The 24,467-nt window shown below is 45.3% G+C and overlaps 2 protein-coding genes and 1 pseudogene across 6 annotated transcripts in view; 2 read left to right on the top strand and 1 right to left on the bottom strand.

The window, feature by feature from the left end:
* Positions 1-2,781, bottom strand: part of MYO1E (myosin IE) — a 244,103-nt gene extending 241,322 nt beyond the window's left edge. The window contains exon 1 of the mRNA XM_033189918.1: positions 2,333-2,781. Within this exon, the coding sequence (XP_033045809.1) occupies positions 2,333-2,335 (3 nt within the window). The 5' untranslated portion in view covers positions 2,336-2,781. The remainder of the gene's footprint in view (positions 1-2,332) is intronic.
* A 43-nt stretch (positions 2,782-2,824) lies between these two features.
* The window catches only part of FAM81A (family with sequence similarity 81 member A), a 163,891-nt gene continuing 142,248 nt past the window's right edge, over positions 2,825-24,467 (top strand). For 3 of the 5 annotated variants that reach the window (XM_033189921.1, XM_033189927.1, XM_033189934.1), the window contains exon 1: positions 2,825-2,926. The gene's annotated coding sequence lies outside the window, so the exon portion shown is untranslated. The remainder of the gene's footprint in view (positions 2,927-24,467) is intronic. The other 2 variants (XM_033189920.1, XM_033189928.1) reach the window with 2 other exon arrangements.
* LOC117071928 lies at positions 19,684-19,793 on the top strand (annotated as a pseudogene).

Here is a 24,467-nt window from a genome sequence, read left to right as displayed (position 1 = left end):
CCAGGCCTGGGCACATGTGGAACACAAAATGAAGTATCATTCAGCTTGACGGAATCTTACATAAACATTAAATACTGTAACTTGGGTTTCTGATTATTTAAGATGATGCTCTATCCTAAGGCAACTTCACATACATAATGAACAATTTTTCAAGTCAGGAAAGAAATGATTAACTTCGGCCACATCACTCTCGATCCAGTAGATCTACCAATGGCACATCTCCTGTTTCAGGACAGCCAGCTGTTTCAACTTTTCCGTCAGCGAACTGTGACCTCAGCAATCGTATCTGATGCACAGATAGTCGCCTGGCGGCGCACAACGTGCCCATCTGTGCTGATGGCAGGGAGCCCATCAATAGGTAAGTCACACCCTGTCCCCGGATAGAACCATCTCCTCCCTAGAGCATGCCTTTCTCGCAAGCATTTGACCAAACTTCATCTGCAATGGGGCTGAATTAAGCATGGTGTCCCAGGTTTCGGAAAAGGCAACCGAAACTATATTTCAGTCCGTTCAGCATGAAAAATGAGTTTAACCGAGGGGAAGTTAATTTCCTCAAGGTATCACTCAAGTACTTAAATTCAGTAAGATTCTTTAAGGTCTTGACATAAACACATTGATTTTTTAAAGAAATATTGACCCACGGACAATGATTACAGCAATTCTCAAGTACCAGGACTATTACATTGCTTCAATTCAAGGGACCAGGTGCCCAGTGAGGTAGCTTCACCCAAACACAGGCCCAATGGGAATGGTTCTCTGCTGGGGTGAGGGGAGGGGTCCAAAGTAACGTGGAGTAGACTGACTTCTTAAACCTTAAAACTGGAAGAGGAAATTTAGAGATGAAGTGTTCTCTTAGATGGGGCAAAAGTGACTTAATTTTGAACTATGTAAAAAGAAAAGGCTTTGGTCGAGGATGCCTTAAAAGGTTTCTTGTTGATGTTTGTTTGTAATCATTCTTTTGAATAAACAGCACGGGGCAAGGGGGCGTCTGAGCTTCGTGTGCAGGTTTCGATGGGCCTCAGCTGCACCTCCCTCAGGCTGCTCATGGGGTTATCGATTTTTCAATTAGTGTTGTGCTGGTTATCATTTTGACTTGGTTCTCTTCCACAGCCAGTAAAAAACAGCAGCAAACCAGAAGAGGACGAGATCATCCACCTAAGCAGGACTACTTGAAAAGAAGCAAGTGTGGAAACTATGAAGACTTGTAATAGTTTTGTTTTTTTTTTTTTGGTTTTTTTCCCCCCCTCTCTCTGATGAACTGCCTACCGCTTCAAAATACAGTCCTTGCTTTTGTGCCCCGGAAAGAAAAATACACCACGCCAAAGCCCAAGGGAGGTGGCTAAGGTTATACAGGGAGGGAGGGGAGTGCAGCTGGACTGGGGAGGTGGAATAGCAGAAAAGTCACAAGTCAAAGAGGTGACCCCTTCCATACATTCCCAAAGTGCCCCCTTCCATACATTCCCAAAGTGCCAAAGGGAAAAGAGCAACAAACTTGAAACTCGCGAGGGCGTCATTCCGTGCGAAACGTCCCCTGGATCCCCGAAAAGCCCCGGTCCCCTCGCGCTTGGGAAGGGGTGGGGTCCTCTTCGGGAGGTGTTTACTCCGCGTCCGGGGCGCCGAGATCTTAGGGGTCGGCGCCCGGCACAGGTCCGGGACGGCGTAGCTGCCGTCCGCGCCGGGATCGCCCCGGCTCTCCACAGCCAGCCCGCTGGCCGCCAGGTGCTCGCCCTACCTGGCGCCCCCGCCTGCCTTTGTGCGGCCCGCGCCGCCCCTCGCCAGGGCAGGCCGGGGACCGCCCCGCCCGCGTGCCGCTGCCAGGCGGGACAGCTGCGGGCGCTGCCGGGCGGCAGAGCGACGGCGGGGAGGAGAGGGAGTCGGCGAGAGGGTGCCCGGGGCGGGGCGGGGCGGGCACGGCCGCGGGGAGGGCAGGGGGCGCCGCCAGCGGCTGCGGCGCGAGTCTGCGAGCACCTCTCCTGCCGGCTGCATTCCCCATGTCCCAGCAGGAGGAGAGGACCCCCTAGCGCGCCGTGCCCCTCGCAGCCGATGCGCCCACACCCTGGCTTCCGACAGCTGGCAGCCATAGCAACCCGGCCACAAAGTTTCGCGACGCAGAAGGCGACTTGGAATAAAGTTTTCCTTGGCCCTTCGCTCACTCTCCCCCGGCCCGGGTTTACGGAAAGCGGCAGGAAATCAGAGCTCGCGACGTGCCGGCTCCCGCGTCCACCTTCTCCACTCCTGGCCCGGGCAGCGCGCCCAAGGTGGGTGCACCGCGCCGGGGCTTCCTGCCCCGTCCCCTGGCCCGGCGTCCTGGGACGCGGCGCGGCCAACTCACCATGGTGACTCGCGCCGCGGTCGCGCCTCCTCCGGGTCCCCCTGCCGGGGAGCTGGGGCTGGAACGCAGTCTCTTGGGCGAACTTCAAAAGTTGGTTCCCCTCGCCAAAAACAGGCTCCCGACACCCAAGCACTCACAGGAGCCAATGGGAACCCAGGGGGGACTCCATCCAGGCGGGATCGGCGGCGCTAGGTGAGGGCGAGACGGCTGCGACCTAGCAGGCGGGGCGCATGCTGCGGAGGGCAGGAGTCCACTCGGACCCGCCGCTCGCCGCCGGCCCAGGTGAGTCAGATGTACTCGGAGCGTCCGCCTCGCTCCCCTGCCTCGGTCCTCTTTCTTCGGCCACTTAATCCGTACTCCTCTGGCTGAGTCTCGGCTCGGGCCGGGCAATCTGTCCATAAATGGAGAACTCAGCTCAGGCCTGACCAATCAGGGTTTGTTTTCGCAGCGTCAGTCCTCAGGGAAACCGTAGTAGCCAACAAGCTTGGAGCTGCTGGAGTTTCCAAAGACCTCTGGATCCTGTAGTCCTCCTCCCGCGCCAGCCTCCGAAGAAAGCTGCGGACCCAGCTCGCTCCTGGTAGCAAGACCCGAACGGTAAGGAAGAAAACCCTCGTGAAAGAGGAGCAGACTTTTCACTTCGCTGCGTTTTAAGACGAAAGTTAGGGTGGGTTTCGCTTCCAAGTTGAAGTGGCATGATTTTCCCAGAACTTTTTTTTAAGAAGGAAATATTTTATCAGCATAAAACATCAGAGTCGTGGCAGCAGCCCAAAGGAAATCCTTTTTCTTTCCTACGTCTGGATTGTGAGCAAAGTCAAAAATATCATTTCCCCACCCCTCCTTTTACCTGAATTTCCTTGGAAAACAAAGGAAGCCTTCCGGATGCTTTTTCTTTCTTTTCTTTTTTCTGTTTTTCTTTCTCTTTCCTTTCTTTTTTCTTTTCTTTTTTTCTTTTTCTTTTTCTTTTTCTTTTTTTTTTTTTTTTTTTTTGCACGTTTTGATGACAGAAAAGTTGTTGCACGTGCAGTGGGCAGAGGGAAGGAGAGAGGAGAGATAGGTGGGAAGAAACCCCATCCAACCTCAGCCAACACATCTGCTGAAAACAATCAGAACTGTAAAAATGCATTATTACAGAGCGTCGAATTTCCCAGAAGATTGGCGGGGAGGTTGGTGGGGGGGAAGCAGAATCTCAAAATCAAGGTAGGGAGTTTGATTTTATTGTTCTGGAGGCTGAGGAAGTAAATTTGGTGGGTCTTAACAGGCTCCCTTCCTGGGATCTGTAGAAGATAAAACTGATAAACTTCAGGGCATAGAGAAACTATGAAGCATAATGATATTATGATACTTTCTGAAATTCAGTTGAGGCTAATCCCAGCACTTTGGGAGGCTGAGGTTGGTGGATCACCTGAGGTCAGGAGTTTGAGACCAGCCTGGCCAACATGGTGAAACCCCTTCTCTACTAAAAATACAAAAGGTAGCCCGGCATGGTTGTGCATGCCTGTAATCTCAGCTACTCGGGAGGCTGAGACATGAGAATCGCTTGAACAGGGGAGGCCGAAGTCGCAGTGAGAGGAAATCGTACTACTCTCCTCCAGCCTGGGCGACAGAGCAAGACTCTGTCTCAGAAAACAAAAAAAAAAGAAAAAGAAAAAAATTTGGTTGTAGCTCTTCACTTGACTATCTGAGCATAGAGTTAGAAAGGGTGTTAAACATTATCTTGTCTAAAAGGGTAGACAAAATGTTACAACATGGACAAATCTCGAAAATACCATGTTAAGTGAAAGAAGCCAGGAGCAAAAGACCACACATTATATCATTCCATTTATATGAAAGTTCAGGATAGGGAAATCTATAGAGATAAAAAGTATATTGGTTGTTTGCTAGGGGCTGTGGGAGAGGGGAAATGGAATTACTTGCTAATAGGTATACATTTTCCTATCGAAGTGATGAAAATATTCTGGAATTAGATAGTGGTGATGATTGTACAAGTTTGTGAATATACTAAAAACCACTGTGTTGTGCTTTTTAAATGGGTGAATCTCATGGTGTGTTCATTATATCTCTTTTAAAAGTTGAAAAAAAAATCATGTTGTCCAAATTCTTGTAGTAATCATTCACATAGTTTGGCAACAATATAATCGAATGTGTATTATAAGACAGCATGGCTAAACACTGGAGTTACAACTGGTCCCTGCCCTCACTGAACTTACAATTTTAGAATGGGGAAAACAAATGATGAATTTTTTAAAAGAATAAATAATTACAGGAAAGAAGCAAGCATAATGAAACGCAACAGTAGTTTTGTGCAAGGAACTGTGATATTTGGAGCTGTAGTTTAGGGTAGGAAATTCATCTGGTATGGTTATGTAGTATGAATTGGAAAGAAAACAGCATGGCATCTGTACTAGGCATTGCCTAGGTACACACAGACATGATAAATTCTCAGATAAGTCTGACTCCATATTTCATAGGGGAATATCACCTTCAAAATGTTACTGGGCCAGCCAAGCTCAGTGGCTCATGCCTACAGTGCTAGTGCTTTAGGAAGCCAAGATGGTAGGATCGCTGGAAACCAGGCATTCAAGACCAACCTGGGCATCAGAGCAAGACTCTATCAAAAACTTATAATAATGAAATTTAGCTGGGCATTATAGTGCATGCCTGTAGTTCCAGCTACTTGGGAGGCTGAGACGGGAAGGTCGTGTGAGGCCAGGAATTCGAGGCTGTAGTGAGCTATGATCATGCCACTGCACTCCAGCCTGGGCAACAGAGTGAAGCCCTGTCTCAAAACAACAAAACCTATCATGAATTTTAGGAATGTATAAACAGAGGTTATCAAAACAGAAATGTCAGCTTACCAGTAACACAAGAAACACTACCTAAGCCACCATCCCATCCATGGTCAACCCTGATTCGTAGTCAGATTGACATGGGCTTTGAGATATACAAAGGCGTAGTTTCTTTCCCAAGTATAGCCCGGGAATACAGTGAAACACTGAAAAAGTCTTAATAATCCACTGACAACTGACAATTGATCAGTCTTAGATTTATCAAAAACTACCTTGAGACTATTCATCCATTATATCATCATTTCTGATTATTTTTTAAAAATGTTTTAGTGTTTACTTTTATTGCCCTAATAATCTATAATCTCTTTTTTTTTTTTTTTTTTTGAGACGGAGTCTCGCTCTGTCGCCCAGGCTGGAGTGCAGTGGCTGGTCTCAGCTCACTGCAAGCTCCGCCTCCCGGGTTTACGCCATTCTCTCGCCTCAGCCTCCCGAGTAGCTGGGACTACAGGCGCCCGCCATCTCGCCCGGCTAATTTTTTGTATTTTTTTTAGTAGAGACAGGGTTTCACCGTGTTAGCCAGGATGGTCTCGATCTCCTGACCTCGTGATCCGCCCGTCTCGGCCTCCCAAAGTGCTGGGATTACAGGCTTGAGCCACCGCGCCCGGCCAATAATCTATAATCTCTTTCAAGTTTCAAGAGGCACACTTAACTGTAGTAGGCAGGACTTTGATGAAGATGTATGCTTGTGTTTATTTTTTATAATATATATGAGATTTTATATGTATATATGATTTATAGATATGATTATATATTTTATAATATATATGAGAATGAGATTGTTATAAAGTCATATATATATAAAAGTAGTGCTTTATATATTATGAGATTTGGTGACGCATAGACTTGAAATCTGGTGTTTCTACTTAGCTGTGAGATCTTAGTTTCTCTGAACTTCAGTTCTCTTATTGATAAAACAGATTGATGTGAGCATGAAAGGAAATGTGTGTAAAGATGGTCAGTAAATGTGGACTCCTTTTTCCCTTCATCTATCTCAGGTGTTCTAGGTCAGAGATTCAGAGTGGAAACCTGGATGAGATTGGATAGACCATGGCCCCTGAATTGCATGCCAAGGGTAGGGACTGTTTGTGTGTGCTCTTTTCTTTAAGGAGTGTTAAGAGCTTTCATCAGATTCTCAAAGATGCCTTAACAGACAAAATATTAGAAGCCACAGCTCTTGATCATATTAGTTATGCTTCTCTTGGCTTTTGTTTCTGTTGTGTTTTTCTTGAGGCGTATAGATTAGAACTGAGCGTGATGCCTTAAGGTCAGAGGCTCAGCTTGGATTCTCAAAACAGAACCCACTAATTCACAGTTTGAGTGTAGAATATCATGTGTGGTCATGTGATACAGCCTATGATTTCGTGAAGAATCACTTCAAACCTGTTCCCGCTCCATCCTTAATTTAGGGAAGGTGGTACATCGTCAGTTTGGGCTAGAACGGCCTCTTAGATACTTACAGCCTGATATCCCTGGGAGAGTCTTGGTTTATGCCTTTAGTCCAATGAATTTATTAATTGTACCCATCTTTCATTCCCGAAAGGGCCTAGTTTGAATAATAACTTATATGGTCACCCTAGATTTCTGGCCAAATTACATTTTTAAAAATCCTCACCTTTTAAAATGAACATTTTCCCAATTCTTATTTCCATCTGTTTTTCAGAGGATTCAGTACTATATTGCCAGATATTTATTCTTTCTTTCTTTTCTTTTCTTTTCTTTTTTTTTTTTTTGAGATAGAATCTTGCTCTGTCACCCAGACTAGAGTGCAGTGGCGCGATCTTGGCTCACTGCAACCTCTGCCTCCCGGGTCTAAGCGATTCTCTGCCTCAGCCTCCCGAGTAGCTGGAATCACAGGCACCCGCCACCACGCCGGCTTATTTTTGTATTTTCAGTAGAGCTGGGGTGTCACCATCTTGGCCAGGCTGGTCTTGAACTCCTGACCTCATGATCCACCTGCCTCAGCCTCCCAAAGCGCTGGGATTACAGGTGTGAGCCACTGCACCCGGCCTTGATTTGTTTTTGAGACAGAATCTCGCTGTGTCACCTAGATTGAAGTGCAGTGGTGAGATCTCAGCTCACTGCAACCTCTGCCTCCCAGGTTCAAGTGATTCTCCTGCCTCAGCCTCCAGAGTAGCTGGGAATACAGGCGCCTACCACCACGCCTGGCTAATTTTTGTATTTTTAGTAGAGAGGGGGTTTCACCATGTTGGCCAAGCTGGTCTCAAAGTCCTGACCTCAAATGATCTGCCTGCCTCAGTCCCCCAAAGTGCTGGGATTATAGGCTTGAGCCACGGAACCCGGCCGGATATTTATTCTTATTCAAGACCATAGTAGCAGTGAAGTGGAAGCAACTTTTAAAACTGTAAAACTCATTCTAGACACATGATGGAGCTAGTCAGATGAGACTTTGTACATACCTTGGCATGATTAATTGCATTTTTCTGGGGCTGAATGAAAAGGAACCAATAAAAAAACAAAATGAATACAAGTAAAATTTTCTGTATAAATTTATCAGTGAAATAAATCATTGTTTATGCTTTTTGGAAAGCAGCAAGAAAATAATATCGAGCAATAAAATGAATTTCCCTGTCAATACCATAAAAAAATCATTCAGAATGCACTCATAACACTAAAGTTAATTAATTTGGCTGGGTGTGGTGGCTCACACCTGTAATCCCAGCACTTTGGGAGGCAGGTGGATCACCCAAGGTCAGGAATTCAAGACCAACCTGACCAATATGGTGAAACCTTGTCTCTACTAAAAGTTAGCCAGGTGTGGTGGCCTGCGCCTGTAGTCTCAGCTATTGGGGAGGCTAAGACAGGAGAATTGAACCTGGGAGGCGGAGGTTGCAGTGAACCGAGATCCTGCCACTGCACTCCAGCCTGGGTGGCAGAGCAAGACTCCGTCTCCAAAAAAAAAAAAAGAAAATTTGTTAATGGGAAAATTAGGAATCTTTAACAAGACACTAATGAAAGAGAGACTTGTATCATTATCAGTGTGAAATGTTCTCTACAATCACTGTTTTTATCATAACACATATCATGTATTAGGTTCACTAGATATTAGCTACTGAGCTAAGTGCTTAATTTACAATATCTTATTTAATCTTCCATACGACCCTGTTAGCTCCATTTGCAGTTAAGAAACTAAGCTGAGAAGACTTAAAGTAATTTGCCCAAGCTATTACTCAGCTATCCTGCATCAAATACATACATTTGCCTGGCTCTGAAGCCTACACTATTACCCTTTAAGCAGTGATTATGTAATAGAAATGTCCATCAGAAGAAATTGTCCCTAATGCAGGCCCAAAATGAATAGGAGGAGCACACTTATTAAACCTCGTGAGCCTTTCCAAACCAGAGCTCTCAGAAAAAGTGTTGCTTTTTAATGGAATATAAAAATTCCATTTGCATAGTGAGTTTAACTCTAAACACTTTTTCCCTCTAGTATGTTGGTATTGGTTTATAAAAAGGATGTGGAAGAGAATTTCACCAGTTGTATAATGTAATATGATGCTACTTCTGATTAAGATAAAATTAAGGCCAGGCACGGTGGCTCAAACCTGTAATCCCAGCACTTTGGGAGGTCGAGGCAGGTGGATCACCTGAGATCAGGAATTCGAGACCAGCCTGGCCAGCATGGTGAAACCCCATCTCTGTTAAAAATACAAAAACGTAACTGGTCATGGTGGCAGGCACCTGTAATCCCAGCTACTCAGGAGGCTGAGGCAGGAGACTCACTTGAACCCAGGAGGCAGAGGTTGTGGTGAAGCAAGATAGTGCCATTGCACTCCAGCCTGGATGACAGAGGTAAAAAGATAAAATTATTTTGCTGTAACAATTATTTTACTGAAGTAAAGGAACAGAAATGATTTAAACATATGCTTAAATTAGTAGCTTATTAAAAGCATGTTTATGTAGATTATTATATTTTCTCTGATTTAAATCAATATTTTATTTTCTTTCTTCCAGTTTCAATTAGATTTTTACATTCAGAAGATAAACCTTGATCTTCCTCCAAATCTAAAATCTTTGGAGTTGAAATAATGAGTTATGGTGGGCCATGATCTAGCAAGGAATGAGGAAGTCCATGGAAATGAGCTTTGCAGATAACTAAATCTCCTGTCCATACCCTGATGTTCTTTCTTTTCCCCAGTCACTGTCGATGTTTACTTTCCTGTTGGATTCTGTGTATTCTTATAAGTCATCTGAGCTCTTTGCTGCAACAAGGCAAGGCATGGATCAATAAATATGTGCATTTCAAAAAGTAAAAAATAACAAATCTCTGCATGAACCTTGCCTTTTGTCCTTTTTTCTTTTTCTTTCTTTTTTTTTTTTTTTCTTTCTTTCTTTTTTTTTTTGACAACATCACACTCTATCTCCCAGGCTGGAGTGCAGTGACACAAACATGGATCACTGCGCCAGGCTCAAGTGATCCTCCCGCCTCAGCCTCCCAATTAGCTGGGACCATAGGCACACACTACCTATAGCTCAGCTAATTTTTTTATTTTTTGTGGAGACAGAGTCTCACCATGTTACCCAGGCTGGTCTTGAACTCGTGGGCTAAAGCAGTCCTCCAGCCTCGGCCTCCCAAAGTGCTGGGATTGCAGGCATAAACCACTACACCCAGCCAAATCTTGTCGTTTTTAGACACGAAAACTTTTTTTTTAACTTTAAGAAAAGTTTTTTCTGAATGAAACCACACATTTCATTGACTTCTGAAAATACACTGAACATCAAGCAGCTTTTGCTTTAAGACTCAAGGTTATTACCATAAATATTGATTATTGCACAGGATTGCATGAACCAAGGTCTTTGGGGACTATCAAATGAAATGACTGTTTGCCACTATCATGGTCTTGGACTGCTGTACTTATGTGGTTCTCCTGTCTTTTTTTTTTTTTTTTTTTTAAGTTTATATCCTCCACTGGCAGAGACTTATTTATTTATTTATTTATTTATTTATTTTGAGATGACATCTTGCTCTGTTGCCCAGGCTGTAGTATGATGGCGTGATGACAGCTCACTGCTGCCTTAAACTCCTGGCCTCAAGCTGTCCTCCTGCCTCAGCCTCCCAAATTGCTGGAATTACAGGTGAGCGACCACACCTGGCCAAGAGAGACTTTTTTCTCCTGTTATCTGTTGCTCCAATTTAGTTTCTTTTAGTAACAAGGATCAGAAGAACACATGGGTTACTTTAAGGAAAAAAATATATTTATATATAAATTTATATATATTATATATTATATAAACATATATGTATATATAGATCTATATTTATATAATATACATTTATAAATAAGTTTATATATTATATAAATATATATATATCTATATTTTTTTAGATGGAGTCACTCAGTTGCTCAAGCTGGAGTGCAGTGGCATGATGTCGGCTCACTGCAACCTCTGCCTCCCAGGTTCAAGCGATTCTCCTGCCTCAGCCTCCTGAGTACCTGGGATTACAGGTGCAAGCCACCATGCCTGGCTAATTTTTTTTTTTTTTTTTTGAGATACAGTCTTGCTCTGTCTCCCAGATTGAAGTGCAGTGACGCGATCTCAGCTCACCGCAAGCTCCGCCTCCCGGGTTCATGCCATCCTCCTGCCTCAGCCTCACAAGTAGCTGGGACTACAGGTGTCCACCACCACGCCTGGCTAATTTTTTGTATTTTTAGTAGAGACGGGATTTCACCATGTTAGCCAGGATGGTCTCGATCTCCTGACCTTGTGATCTGCACGCCTTGGCCTCCCAAAGTGCTGGGATTACAGGCGTGAGCCACTGCACCTGGCCACGCCTGGCTAATTTTTGTATTTTTGGTAGAGACAGGGTTTCATCATGTTGACCAGGCTGGTGTCAAACTCCTGACCTCCAGTGATCCAGCCGCTGTGGCCTCCCAAAGTGCTGGGATTACAGGCATGAGCTACCACGCCTGGCCTTTGCTTTATTTTTTTGTTTTTGTTTTTGTTTGAGACAGAGTCTCACTCTGTCACCCAGACTGGAGTGTACTGGCACGACCTTGGCTCATTGCAACCTCTGCCTCCCAGGTTCAAGCGATTCTCATGCCTCAGCCTCCCAAGTAGCTGGGACTATAGGTGTGTACCACCACACCTGGCTAATTTTGGAATTTTTAGTAGAGACAGGGTTTTGCCATGTTGCCCAGGCTGGTCTCGGACTCCTGGCCTCAAGTGATCCACCTGCTTCAGCCTCCCAAAGTGCTGGGATTACAAACATGAGCCACTTTGCCAGGCCAGAAAGAAATTTTTTTAAGGTATACACGCCCAGCAGCCCAGGAAAAACAGAAGACAAAAGAAGGCAGGGCTGTGCATCTCTGCATGGTTGGATGTTCTTTTCTTCTGTCTCTTAAAGCTTCTCCCGCTTAACTCACAGTTGTTCCTCTTCCCCTAATTTCAGCTTGCAAAGTGCCTGTAGCCTGTCATGATCCTGATGTGGGCCCCAGAACAACCTTTTTGCAACGTTGCCCACAGCTCACTGGAAACTGCCCTCTAGGCCTTTTGATTCAAGTTCCACAGGGAGAAAGGGAGGGAGAGAAAAACAGAGAGAGAATCTGACTCACCCAGCTCAACCTTTTGAACCACACCACCCAGGTCATAGGTCATTGACAAGAAAGGCTCTACTGGGACCAGGTGCCTGTCCAGTCGCATTCCAAGTGAATGCTGTGAGAGGAGTGGTGTCCTAAAGCCTGCTGCCCCATTAAGAAGAGATGGCAAATGGGGACAGAGTCTCTGGGGAGGGAACACAGGGTAGACACTCCAAATTTAGGGTATGGAGCAGTTTGCTGACTGCGCCTGTCTGCTGCCTTGATTTCTACACTTATGAGTCCAGGAGGGTAATTCCATTCACCTCTTCAACAGAAAAAAATGTATGGCCTTTGTAACGATCATCATTTCCCCTTTATCGTCATTACGCCTGTAAATGTGTTTACATACTGGAGGTGTGACATCGTTTTTCCTTTATTATCATGTACTTATAAATGTGTTTTTGATTACATGCCTTTAGATATTTGTGTAAACATATAGATGTATGTGTTGTGTGTGTGTATTTAAGATGACTTTTTGTTTCTTTTCTTTTTCTTTTTTTTTTTTTTTTTGACACAGGGTCTCACTCTGTCACTCAGGCTGGAATCCAGTGGTGTGAACACGTACCTCAAGCAATCCTCCTGCCTCTGCCTCCCAAGTAGCCAGAACTACAGGCCATGCCAACATGGCTGGCTAATTTTTTTTTTCTTTTTTTGTAGGACTGGGTCTTGCTATATTGCCCAGGCTGGTCTCAAACTCCTGGGCTCAAACAATCCTCCGTCCTCGGCCTCCCAAAGCTGGAATTACAAGTATGAGCTACCACGCTCAGCCAGATAACATGTTTTTCAATGTATTGTTACAAACATTTGGGGAGATTGAATAGAGTGAATCTTGGTGTTCAGCATGATGGCAGCATGGTTTCCAGCTGACGACTGTTTTCACTCAGCACAACAATAAACCTTTACTGAGTACTGTTGTAGCTTCTGGAGAAGTAGAAGACAAGTTCCCTGTCCTCATAGGATTCACATCTTTACATGTACATCCAAAACATACAAAAATGCAAGAGAGTTCTACCTTCACATAGAACACGTTCCCAAAACACGCACCAATGTCAGATATATAAAGTTCAGAAACAAACCTACATGCTTTAAGCACAGGTTTCTATTTTCAGAGATCTGAAATGTAGTATAAAATTCCTGATTGTGTGTTGTCCCTTAGACATAGTCTTAAGCTATAATTCCAGCATGCATAGATGTTTTTAAAATCTGAGCGTCTCCATCCTAGCTGAGCAAAGTTGACCACCTAAAGTCCAATAGGCAGCTTTAAGATTTGGGTCAGGCTATTTACCTCTGTAAATCATACTTTTTTTTTTTAACCTGTAAAGACAGACATAATAATAGTACCTTCATCATTTATTTCTCGCATAGTGTTGTCAGAATATGAATTAAATCATATAAAGTAATAGCAATGGTGAGTGATGCATAGCATTGTCTCAGTATGAGTTGTCATTATTGAGGCTGAAGGTTCACTACCTTCTCCACACCTAATGATTCCCTTCTTTGTCTCAATTGTTTTGTGTTTATGAGAACAACACTCCTTTTTACTAGTGTTTGCACTTATATTTTCTCCGTATTTCACTAATTTTGAAAAAGCGAGAAGGCTAAACAGAAACCAGTATGAATGTAATTGAGTAAATGCTGTAGCTTGACAGAGCTGGTGGCACAGATGGACATGAGCTGTGGACTGGCAGGCAGCACCGCCACGAGATAGCTCAAAAGGTTCCTTTGTTGCCTGGCCTGTTGTCCTGATGCCATGTAGGAAAGATGGCTCAGGTGCATCTCTATACAATGTCTGTATCTGTGGAAAGGTGAATGTACAAAGGTCAAGGGCACAAGGAGATGGCCCCTTTCTTTTATTGTATTGAATTCCTGGAAATCCCGAAATAGAGCCAAACATGATAAAGTTCATGACAGTTTCCCATAGGAGGAATGCTTCAATAAGGACTTGGTAACAAATGGATTATGTGTTGGACCAAGAATGTGATTCTAAAAACAGCTATGACAATTATAAACTTCCGTAATGTAAAGTAATACAGTTTTGCTCCAAATTATACAAAATAAATATAAGTATGCATTTTTATTACAAAAGAGACCTCAGTGAGTTGAAAAGTGCATGACACCACATAAAAATATCACACAACCATCAAAAATCCTAGCTATATAAATTCCCTTTAAATAGCGTCCCAGCTCCAATAATGATTATGTAAACATTCCAGTTTCTTTTCAGTTTAAAAACTGTGAGTGGGTGTGAGAGTGATGGCAGGGGGTGATGCTTAGAAGTAATTTATAAAGAAGCAAAATTAGCCTGGAATCTCAGCATTTTGGGAGGCAGAGTTGGGAGAATTGCTTGAAGCAAGGAGTTCAAGACCAGCCTGGAGAGGCCAGGCGTGGAGGCTCACACCTGTAATCCCAGCACTTCGGGAGGCTGAGGCAGGTGGATCGCTTGAGGTCAGGAGCTGAAGACCAGTCTGGCCAACATAGTGAAACTGTCTCTACTAAAAATACAAAAATTAGCCAGTCACAGTGGCATGGACCTGTAGTCCCATCTACTTGGGAAGCTGAGGTGGGAGAATCCCTTGAACCTAAGAGGTGAGGTTGCAGTGAGCCAAGATTGTACCACTATGCTCCAGCCTGGGCAACGGAGTGAGACTCCATCTCAAAAAACAAAAACAAGCAAACAAAACCCTTTAAAAACAGAATAAGGAATTTATTTCTAAACCTATATGGGAAATACATTCCCAAGATGTATTCATAAGTTAAAATGAAAAGAGCAAGGTGGCTGGGCATGCTGGCTCACGCCTGTAATCCCAGCACTTTGGGAAGCCAAGGCAGGTAGATCACCTGAGGTCAAGAGTTCGAGATCAGCCTGGCCAACATGGTAAAACACCGTCTCTACTACAAATACAAAAATTAGCCGGGCGTGGTGGTGCATGCCTGTAATCCCAGCTACTGGGGAGGCTGAGGCAGGAAAATCACTTGAACCCGGGAAGCAGAGGTTGCAGTGAGCTGAGATTGTGCCATTGCACTCTAGCCTGGGCAAAGAAAAAGAAAATTCCTGAGATGGAAAAAGAACAAGGTATAAAATTGTATGTATATCAGGCTACCTTCTGTGTAAGAAAATAGAGATGGTGAAATAGTAGATTTGTATTTATGCTTGCAAGAAGAAACTTTGGAAAAGACACAAGAAGCTGACAGAAGTGTTTGTGGGATGTGGGGGCAAGGAACAACACAGTACACTGGAAATGCTTTACTATATTCCTCAATTTTTGAACCATTGTAAATATCTTGCTTATCACTTAAAATATGTTATCAAGCAGAACACTTTGCTACACATGGCAGAACAATATGAATGCTAAATGAAGATTATGCTGGCAAAGATTGTGGAGGGCTTCTTGGAGTGGTGGCCTCTGGTCTGTCTGGCTGTAAAGATCGATTTAGAAAGGTGGACAAGGCCAGGTGTGGTGGCGCGCACCTGTAATCCCAGCACTTGGGGAGGCTGAAACAGGCGGATGGCAGAGTGCAGTGGCACGTGCCTGTAGTCCCAGTTACTTGGAAGGCTGAGGTGGGAGGATCTCTTAAACCTAGGAGGTCGAGGCTGCAGTAGCCATGATTGTGCCACTGCACAGAAGCCTGAGTGACAGAGTGACATCCTGTCTCCAAAAAATAGAAAGATGGAGGATTAGGATTGCTATAGGAAAGGGGTCCCTATCCAGATGCCAAGAGAGGGTTCTTGGATCTCGTGCAAGAAAGAATTCAGGGCAAATCCACAGTGCAAGGCAAAAGCAAATTTGTTAAGAAAGTAACGTGGTGAAAGAACAGCTACTCCATAGACACAGTAGGGCATTCCTGAAAGTAAGAGAAGGAACACGTCCACCCTAGGGACAATGCTTGTTTATATACAGGATAGGAAAGATCATGGGGAGATGTGCTCTACTACAAGGGTTTGTAATAAAGGATTAATTTTCTTTCTTTCTTTTTTCTTTTTTTTTTTTTTTGAGACGGAGTCTCGCTCTGTCACCCAGGCTGGAGTGCAGTGGCCGGATCTCAGCTCACTGCAAGCTCCGCCTCCCGGGTTCCCGCCATTCTCCTGCCTCAGCCTCCCGAGTAGCTGGGACTACAAGCGCCCGCCACCTCGCCCGGCTACTTTTTTGTATTTTTTTAGTAGAGATGGAGGTTTCACCATGTTAGCCAGGATGGTCTCGATCTCCTGACCTCGTGATCCGCCCGTCTCGGCCTCCCAAAGTGCTGGGATTACAGGCTTGAGCCACCGCGCCCGGCCAATTTTCTAAATTACTCTATTTTGCGAGAATCGATATTATTATCTTTAAAGCAAAATTAGAAATTCTTTTGTTCTCAAGATACTGGGTTATTAGGACACTCCCAAGTCTGGGTCTGCTTAGTAAACATTTACAACCTGAGCCCTTAACTGTAAACATCTAGAGGCTAGAAGTACGTAACTTTGGCCGGGCGCGGTGGCTCAAGCCTATAATCCCAGCACTTTGGGAGGCCGAGACGGGCGGATCACGAGGTCAGGGGAACGAGAGCATCCTGGCTAACACGGTGAAACCCCGTCTCTACTAAAAAATACAAAAAACTAGCCGGGCGAGGTGGCGGGCGCCTGTAGTCCCAGCTACTCGGGAGGCTGAAGCAGGGGAATGGCGTGAACCCGGGAGGTGGAGCTTGCAGTGAGCTGAGATCCGGCCACTGCACTCCAGCCTGGGCGACAGAGGGAGACTCTGTCTCAAAAAAAAAAAAAAAAAGAAAAAAGAAATACCTAACTTTATGGGAATGCAGCCCAGTAAGTCCCAGCCTCATTTTCCTAGCCCTCACTCACGGTGGAGTTACTCTGGTGCGAATACCTCTGGCAGGGTGGGACTTTCTAGGTTTTAGGATTCACATAAGCAGTGGCAGGACGCGGTGGCTCAAGCCTATTATCCCAGCACTTTGGCAGGCTGAGGCGGGCAGATCACCTGAGGTCAGGAGTTGGAGACCAGCATGGCCAACATGGAGAAACCCCATCTCTACTAAAAATACAAAAAATTAGCCAGGTGTGGTGGCACATGCCTGTAATCACTTGAGCCTGGGAGGCGGAGGTTGCAGTGAGCCGAGATCACACCACCGCACTCCAGCCTGGGTGACCGAACAAAAGAAAACAAAGGATTAGCATAAGCAAAAACCCAGGGGTATGAAGTCTTATTAGTAAATTTACTGAAATGTTTCCTCCCAGGACAGTTTCTCAAACTCACTAAGAAAAAAAGAGCTGGCCGGGTGCGGTGGCTCAAGCCTGTAGTCCCAGCACTTTGGGAGGCCGAGACGGGCGGATCACGAGGTCAGGAGATCGAGACCATCCTGACTAACACAGTGAAACCCCGTCTCTACTAAAAAAATACAAAAAAACTAGCCGGGTGAGGTGGCGGCGCCTGTAGTCCCAGCTACTCGGGAGGCTGAGGCAGGAGAATGGCGGGAACCCGGGAGGCAGAGCTTGCAGTGAGCTGAGATCCGGCCACTGCACCCCAGCCCGGGTGACAGAGCGAGACTCCATCTCAAAAAAAAAGGAAAAAAGAGCTGAGATTTCACTTTTGTCTCTTTGGGACTGTGACTAAATGAGTCTGGTTTCCCAGTCTCTGCTCAATTATAAAAGGTAATTTATGTTGCTCCTTATATACTGCTGATATGCCGTCCTCAAATGTGGGAGAGCTGTCTCATCTCTTATTCATCCTTGAGAAGAATTCCTAAGGAAATGCAAAGTTACTTATACCACAAAAATCAAGTCCTAATATATTTTAGAACAGGACTTACCAGAAGATTCAAATGATTCAACTTGATTTTTTTTTAATTAGAAACTGGGTCTTGATATGTTTCCCAGGCTGACCTTGAACCCTGGGCTCAGGTGATCCTCCCACCTCAGTCTCTTGAGTAGCTGGGACCACAGGCATGTGCCACTGCACCTGGCCTCAACTTTTTTTTTTTTTAGACAAGGTCACACTTTGTCACCCAGGCTGGAATGCAGTGGCATGAACACAGCTCACTGCAGCCTCAAAGGCCCAGGCTCAAGTGATCCTCCTGCCCCAGCCCCCCAAGTAGCTGGGACTGCAGGTGTGTGCCACCATGCCCTGCTAATTTTTTTTTTTTTTTTTGGTAGAGACAGGGTCTTGCTATATTGCCCAGGCTGGTCTTGAACTCCTGAGCTCAAGCGGTCTGCCCACTTTGGCCTCCCAAGTGCTGGGATTGCAGGCGTGAGCCACCGTGCCCAGCCTTTCAGCTTGATTCTTGAACTCTTTAACTTTAACTTGATTTTTTACCTCTTTAACTTTAGTGCGAAGTGGGACTATTGTGACTGAAAGACTCAGGTGTAAAAATCTGTTTAAGTCTTCAAGTCAATAGCAACTGCCTTAGTTAAATTTCTTACTTTAATATCTCAGATTTGAATCTTGCTATCCTTTTGCTGAGCGTGGACCATGAGAAAAGCAGCTGGATATTAGAGTAGGTAATTGTTAATGACAAGATGAAGGAAAGTCAACCTTGTTTTTACCAAATCTCATGAAGTTACTCAATAATTCTGAGATGACTCATCTTAGTACTTTAAGATCACATTAACCCTGCTGCCTTGAAAACACTGCTTAAGGGAAGAGCATCCAATTATGTTAAAAATTAAAAATCTCTATCTTTTACTCTCCCTGACACACACACACACACACCGTATCTATGTAGAGAGGAAGAAAAGCCTTGAAGGAAATATGACGAATGTTTACCCGGTTATACTGGATGGTAAGACTTCAGATGACTTTTAGTTTTGCTTTTAACTTTTTCTACATTTCTCATTTTTAAAAAAAATAATAAGCTGGATGCATTGACTCACCTCTATAATCCCAGCACTTTGGAAGGCCGAGGCGAGCAGATTACCTGAGGTCAGGAGTTCGAGACCAGCCTGGCCAACATGGTGAAACCTCATCTCTACTAAAATACAAAAAAATTAGCAGAGCATGGTGGTGCACATCTATAATCCCAGCTACTAAGGAGACTGAGGCAGAAGAATTGTTTGAACCTGGCAGGCAGAGGTTGCAGTGAGCCCAGATCACACCACTGCACTCCAGCCTGGGTGATAGAGCAAGACTCTGTATCAAAAAAAAAAAAAAGGCAGGGTCTTGAAGCAGTGTCTTGCTATATTGCCCAGGCTGGTCCCAAACTCCTAGGCTCAAGTTATCCTCCCACCTTGGCCTCCCAAAGTGCTGGGATTACAGGCATAAGCCACTTTGCCTGGCCTACTTCAAATTTTGTTGAATAAACACAAATTCCTTTTATTGTAAAAACAGAGAACAAAAACAACCAAAGCAGATATCTAAAAACAGACTTTGGTAAAGCAAGGCCAGGCATGCAGCTCACCTGTCTCTTAGTTCATCTTCCAAGAAGGCCTGAGTGATCCTGCTGCTGCTGCCTCTGTTTCATTTTCAGATACTTTGGCATCTACTTTGAAGCCTTTACATGGTCAACTCTGGAGAAAGAGAAATGGGTGCCCAACATTCCATTTAATTAGTTAGCCTGAATGCACATGGGCCCTTCTGTAGCTCCTGTTGTCACCTCAAGATCAGCTTTGGGCCAGACTCCGCGCTTGCTTCCATATCCTGGTCATCCTCTTCCAAAACAAATGAACAAATCCAGCTCCATCAGCCATCTTGAGTAAGGTAGCATTTACTGACTTTTCTTTGGGAAAGTGAGGCAAGCTCCTCATAATGTATGGTAAAATTTCCCTAAGGACAGCTACAAACACTTCTGTTTGTCCCTCCAAGTCCCTCTCAGCAGCTGCTGCCTGCCTTTCTTCTTCCGCAAACTGCCTCAAGTGGCCCCTTGAGCCTGACATTACTCCCTTCTTCCCTTCACTGGCGCGTGCCACTCCTTAAAAAGAGAGTCGGCAATCCTTTTGTAGTTCTTAAGTTTGATGACTGTGGTTTCATGCTTGTGTGTGAGAGATGGGTGGGCCTCCCTCAAACTTTGTTACGATGTCGGCCCATTACCCATCTGACATGGAAAAAATGAAAGACAGTTGGATTGTCAGCCGAATTGCAACCACCTCTTTTTTTTTTTTTTTTGAGATGGGGTCTCGCTCTGTCACCCAGGCTGGAGTGCAGTGGCACCATCTCGGCTCACTGCAACCTCTGCCTCTTGGGTTCAAGCGATTCTCCCACCTCAGCCTCCCAAGTAGCTGGGACTACAGGCATGTGCCACAATGCCTGGCTAATTTTTTTTGTACTTTTAGTAGAGACAGGGTTTTGCCATGTTGGCCAGGCTGGTCTCAAACTCCTGACCTCAGGTAATCCACCCACCTCGGCTTCCCAAAGTGCTGGGATTGCAGGCGTGAACCACCGCGCCCGGCCCAGCCACCTCATCTTTTTCAGGCAAGGCTTCAAGGCCCATAATGCAATTGCATTAAGTGTAATGGTCCTTGAAAGCTGGACAAAACTCTTACATTTGATTTAATGCCCTCAGTACAGACCAGAAAACTAGTATAGGGCTTGTGCAAAACACATGGCCATAGGATGTGCCCTGTAAGATCTAACCACTCTTAGGGGCCAAAATAGGGCAGAATGGGACAGATGTGAAGTGGTACAGCATGTGGTTTGAGCTGGACTGTGCTCTGAGCCATTTGGACTGTGAGGGTTTCTCTCCCAGAAGGTAGCGGGGTAGGTCATGGGGGTATTGTAGGTCTTGACAAGAGCACAAATGGAGGCCTAAAAAGCAGGTGTCTAAATATTTTAAAGTTACAAATAAAGCTCACAAATCATTCAATACAATATGTTCTGTCCTCCTACCTTGACAAAAATACCTTCAGAACAACCTGGAAGTCCAGGTTGGAATTTTAAATTCTTGGGTGTCAGAATCTTTTGCTGGAACATGGTGGCATGGGAAGAGCCAGCCCCCAGCTTTGGCCCTCATCCTTCATCCTTTTTTCTTCCCACTCCTGACTCCAGCCCTTCTCACATCAGCGTAGATCTCTTGCATTCCCATATGGACTTCTCAGCCCATATATCCAACTTCCTCATAACACTCACTCTTTGTTGATCCCTTAAGGTTGGGTTATACACACCAGCATCTGGGTCACCCTTAGAAGAACTGACCTTGAAAAGGTCAGCACTGGGTCTGGAGACAAGCTTGGGGATACTTGGGCAGAGAATTCTGGAGTCCCATGCATTATCCAAAAAAAAGTAAGGAGAACGTCAAACAGTTCATTTCTAATTTGTAATCTTTAAAGGCCCTCTCCAAGATGATCTGAGGAGATTCCAGGTTCAGGAATTCAAATTGTCTACTACAATTTGAGGAAATTCCAGGTTCTAATTCTAATGGAAATCATCTTGGGGAGGGAACTGTTTATTGATTGTCGGGGCTGCCAGAAGGTAGGGGGATGGATTTCATAACTTCTAGGCATAAGCCACTTCTAGAGGTCACTTGTCCCACTTCCTCCTCTGCTAAACAGGGTTTTTGGGAGAAGCTCAGTAGACCATGGTCCGTTCACTCTTAGTGCCCTTCAGCCAGCTCCTGACATGAAGCAAAGGCCCCTTTGTTTCTCGAAGATTTCTGCCCAGGGATGAGGACTAAGCAGGAGGATCTTTAAAGGCAGAGCATGTGCGCACGAATCTTTGGTTTCTCTAATTAGGTCAAAAATAACCTTTTGGCCGGGCGCCGTGGCTCACACCTGCAATCCCAGCACTTTGGGAGGCTAAGGTGGGCAGATCACCTGAGGTCAGGAATTCGAGACCAGCCTGACAAACATGGCGAAACCCCGTCTCTACTAAAAAATACAAAAATTAGCTGGGCGTAGTGGCAGTCACCTATAATCCCAGCTACTCATGAGGCTGAGGCAAGGAGAACTGCTTGAACCTGGGAGGCAGAAGTTGCAGGGAGCCGAGATCACGCCACTGCACTCCAGCCTGGGAGACACAGTGAGACTCTGTCTGGAAAAAAACATATAAATAAATGAATAAATAAAAAATCTTTCGGCCGGGCACGGTGGCTCATGCCTGTAATCCCAGCACTTTGGGAGGCCGAGACCATCCTGGCTAACACGGTGAAACACCATCTCTACTAAAAATACAAAAAATTAGCCAGGCGTGGTGGCGGGCGCCTGTAGTCCCAGCTACTTGGGAGGCTGAGGCAGGAGAATGGCATGAACCCGGGAGGCAGAGCTTGCAGTGAGCCGAGATCACGCCACTGCACTTCAGCCTGGGCAACATAGCAAGACTGTGTCTCAAAAAAAAAAAAAAAAAAAAAATCTTTCCTGATCCCCAGGCTGGAAGGCAAAGAGTATGAGTAAAAGGAGGACCAAGGGCTTGGAGAAGGGCCACCGTTCATTCTATCTCTGCATTCATGGTTCAGGTGCTGTCAGTCGTGCTGAGAGGCAGGCAGACAAAGTGTGTCACCCCAAAGTCTTCTGGCCCCTCTCAGATAGTGTGGGCCCATCCAGGAGCTCCGCAGGCCATGAGTTCAGAGTGGGAAGAAATGTGGGAGGGGCTTAGGAGCTGGGCATGATGTCTTGGGGTGAGATGTGCTGCCGCAGTCTCTTCTATCCCCTAACCCAGGCTGGGAGGGAGACAGGTATGCTCTGAAAACAGGGAAGATATGAAGCCTCACCTACCCCACCTTAGCAACCAGGATCTAAAACTCTGCAATGAGGGCTGACTCCATATGATCTCAGCTAGTAATGGCACGAAGATTGTACATGAAAATTCGAGAGAGGGGCGCACACACATGCACACACCCCACCTTATCTTAGGACCTACTCTGCAGAAAAAAACAATGGTTTCAGGGAAGGACAATGAGTGAGATGTCACAGAGAGTTCATAACCTGATCTTTCTCTGAAGTCTGCTCCTCTTGTTACCAAAAAACTAGGTTTTGAGATAGAGGTCATTAATCTGATACTTTGCTCTGCTACCTGCATTTTCATTTCAAAAGCAGAGTCACTAGGAAATGCCATTGGAGTTTGGAAAGAGAAACGATGTAACATCTGAATATTATGAGTTGAACAAAATGGAGCCCAGGAGGCCTGGTTTGTGTTGGGTTCTCATAATATCATCCTTAGGAAGCCATAGCTCCCCCTATCCCTTAGGCTGTGGAGACTGTGCAGTGTTTCCACTAGTTTGAGAAGGGGCATCGTAGGGCTAAGGAAGGTGTAACAGGACGGTAGGGGTTGAAGGACAGTGAGCAGTGCTCTACTGATAGTAACAGGAAATAATAATGAAGAGAAGCCTTGAGGAAGTTAACCCAGGGCCTTCTTACTGGAACCTAACCACCAGGATCCATTTTGCTTTATAATACTTAGGCCCAACCTGACTCATGGGAGAAGATGCCCTTGATAACTGTCTTCCTGAGAAGTTGAGCCTACGTTTTTTTTTTTTTTTTTTTTTTGAGACGAGTCTCGCTCTGTCACCCAGGCTGGAGTGCAGTAGCGCAATCTTGGCTCACTGCAAGCTCCACTTCCCGGGTTCACGCCATTCTCCTGCCTCAGCCTCCTGAGTAGCTGGGACTACAGGTGCCTGCCACCATGCCCGGCTCATTTTTGTATTTTTAGAAGAGATGGGATTTCACCTTATTAGCCAGGATGATCTTGATCTCCTGACCTGGCAATCCGCCCGCCTCGGCCTCCCAAAGTGCTGGGATTACAGGCGTGAACCACCGCACCCGGCCTGATTTTTGTATTTTTAATAGAGACGGTGTTTCTCCATCTTTGCCAGGCTGGTCTCGAACCCCTGACCTCATGATCCACCCACCTCGGCCTCTCAAAGTGCTGGGATTACAGGCGTGAGCCACTGTGCCTGGCCGAGTCCACATTCTACAGCATCTCTCTGTTTCGCTGAGAAGCCTTTGAATGTGGATATCGTAAATCACACAAAGTCACAAAACAAGAGTCAATCCTAGCTTGAGTTTACAAGAAGATAAATTGGCATCCATGTATAATGGCCAGATAAAATATTGCACACCTTTATTTTTATTGCTAAGTTTGGCAACCCCACATTCATGTTCCCAAATCTTCAATCCTCTCTGATTTCTTCAGTAATGAAAGCTACTTAATGTGTGGGACTGTAAACTGAAGGACATCTGAGGTCTTAGGGGGATGTCTGATGGGACCACACAAAAAAATGAAAATAAAAACTCTCATCAAAAACGTGAGAGTCTCTTCCATCGAGTAAACTTTTCCCATCACAGGGACTTTGTTGTCTTCCTTCCTTTGGTATTCTTTCTTTTTTTTTTTTTTGAGACGGAGTCTCGCTCTGTCGCCCAGACTGGAGTGCAGTGGCCGGATCTCAGCTCACTGCAAGCTCCGCCTCCCGGGTTTATGCCATTCTCCTGCCTCAGCCTCCTGAGTAGCTGGGACTACAGGCGCCCGCCACCTCGCCCGTCTAGTTTTTTGTATTTTTTAGTAGAGACGGGGTTTCACCGTGTTAGCCAGGATGGTCTTGATCTCCTGACCTCGTGATCCGCCCGTCTCGGCCTCCCAAAGTGCTGGGATTACAGGCTTGAGCCACCGCGCCCGGCCTCCTTTGGTATTCTTTCTTCCAAAATACCTGTTTTGACTATCAATCAATAAAGCAAAGCCATTGAAACCAATAGGAAATAACGCTCGCTCAACATGCACCTACTATTTGCCAAGCATCATGTTAGATGCTTTATGTGCCTCATTTCATTTCATCCTCACTATATTCTTG

This window comes from Trachypithecus francoisi, unplaced genomic scaffold, assembly GCF_009764315.1.
Source record: "Trachypithecus francoisi isolate TF-2019V2 unplaced genomic scaffold, Tfra_2.0 Lachesis_group3, whole genome shotgun sequence".
Lineage (NCBI taxonomy): Eukaryota > Metazoa > Chordata > Mammalia > Primates > Cercopithecidae > Trachypithecus > Trachypithecus francoisi.
This window is presented reverse-complemented; position numbering and strand designations above follow the sequence as displayed.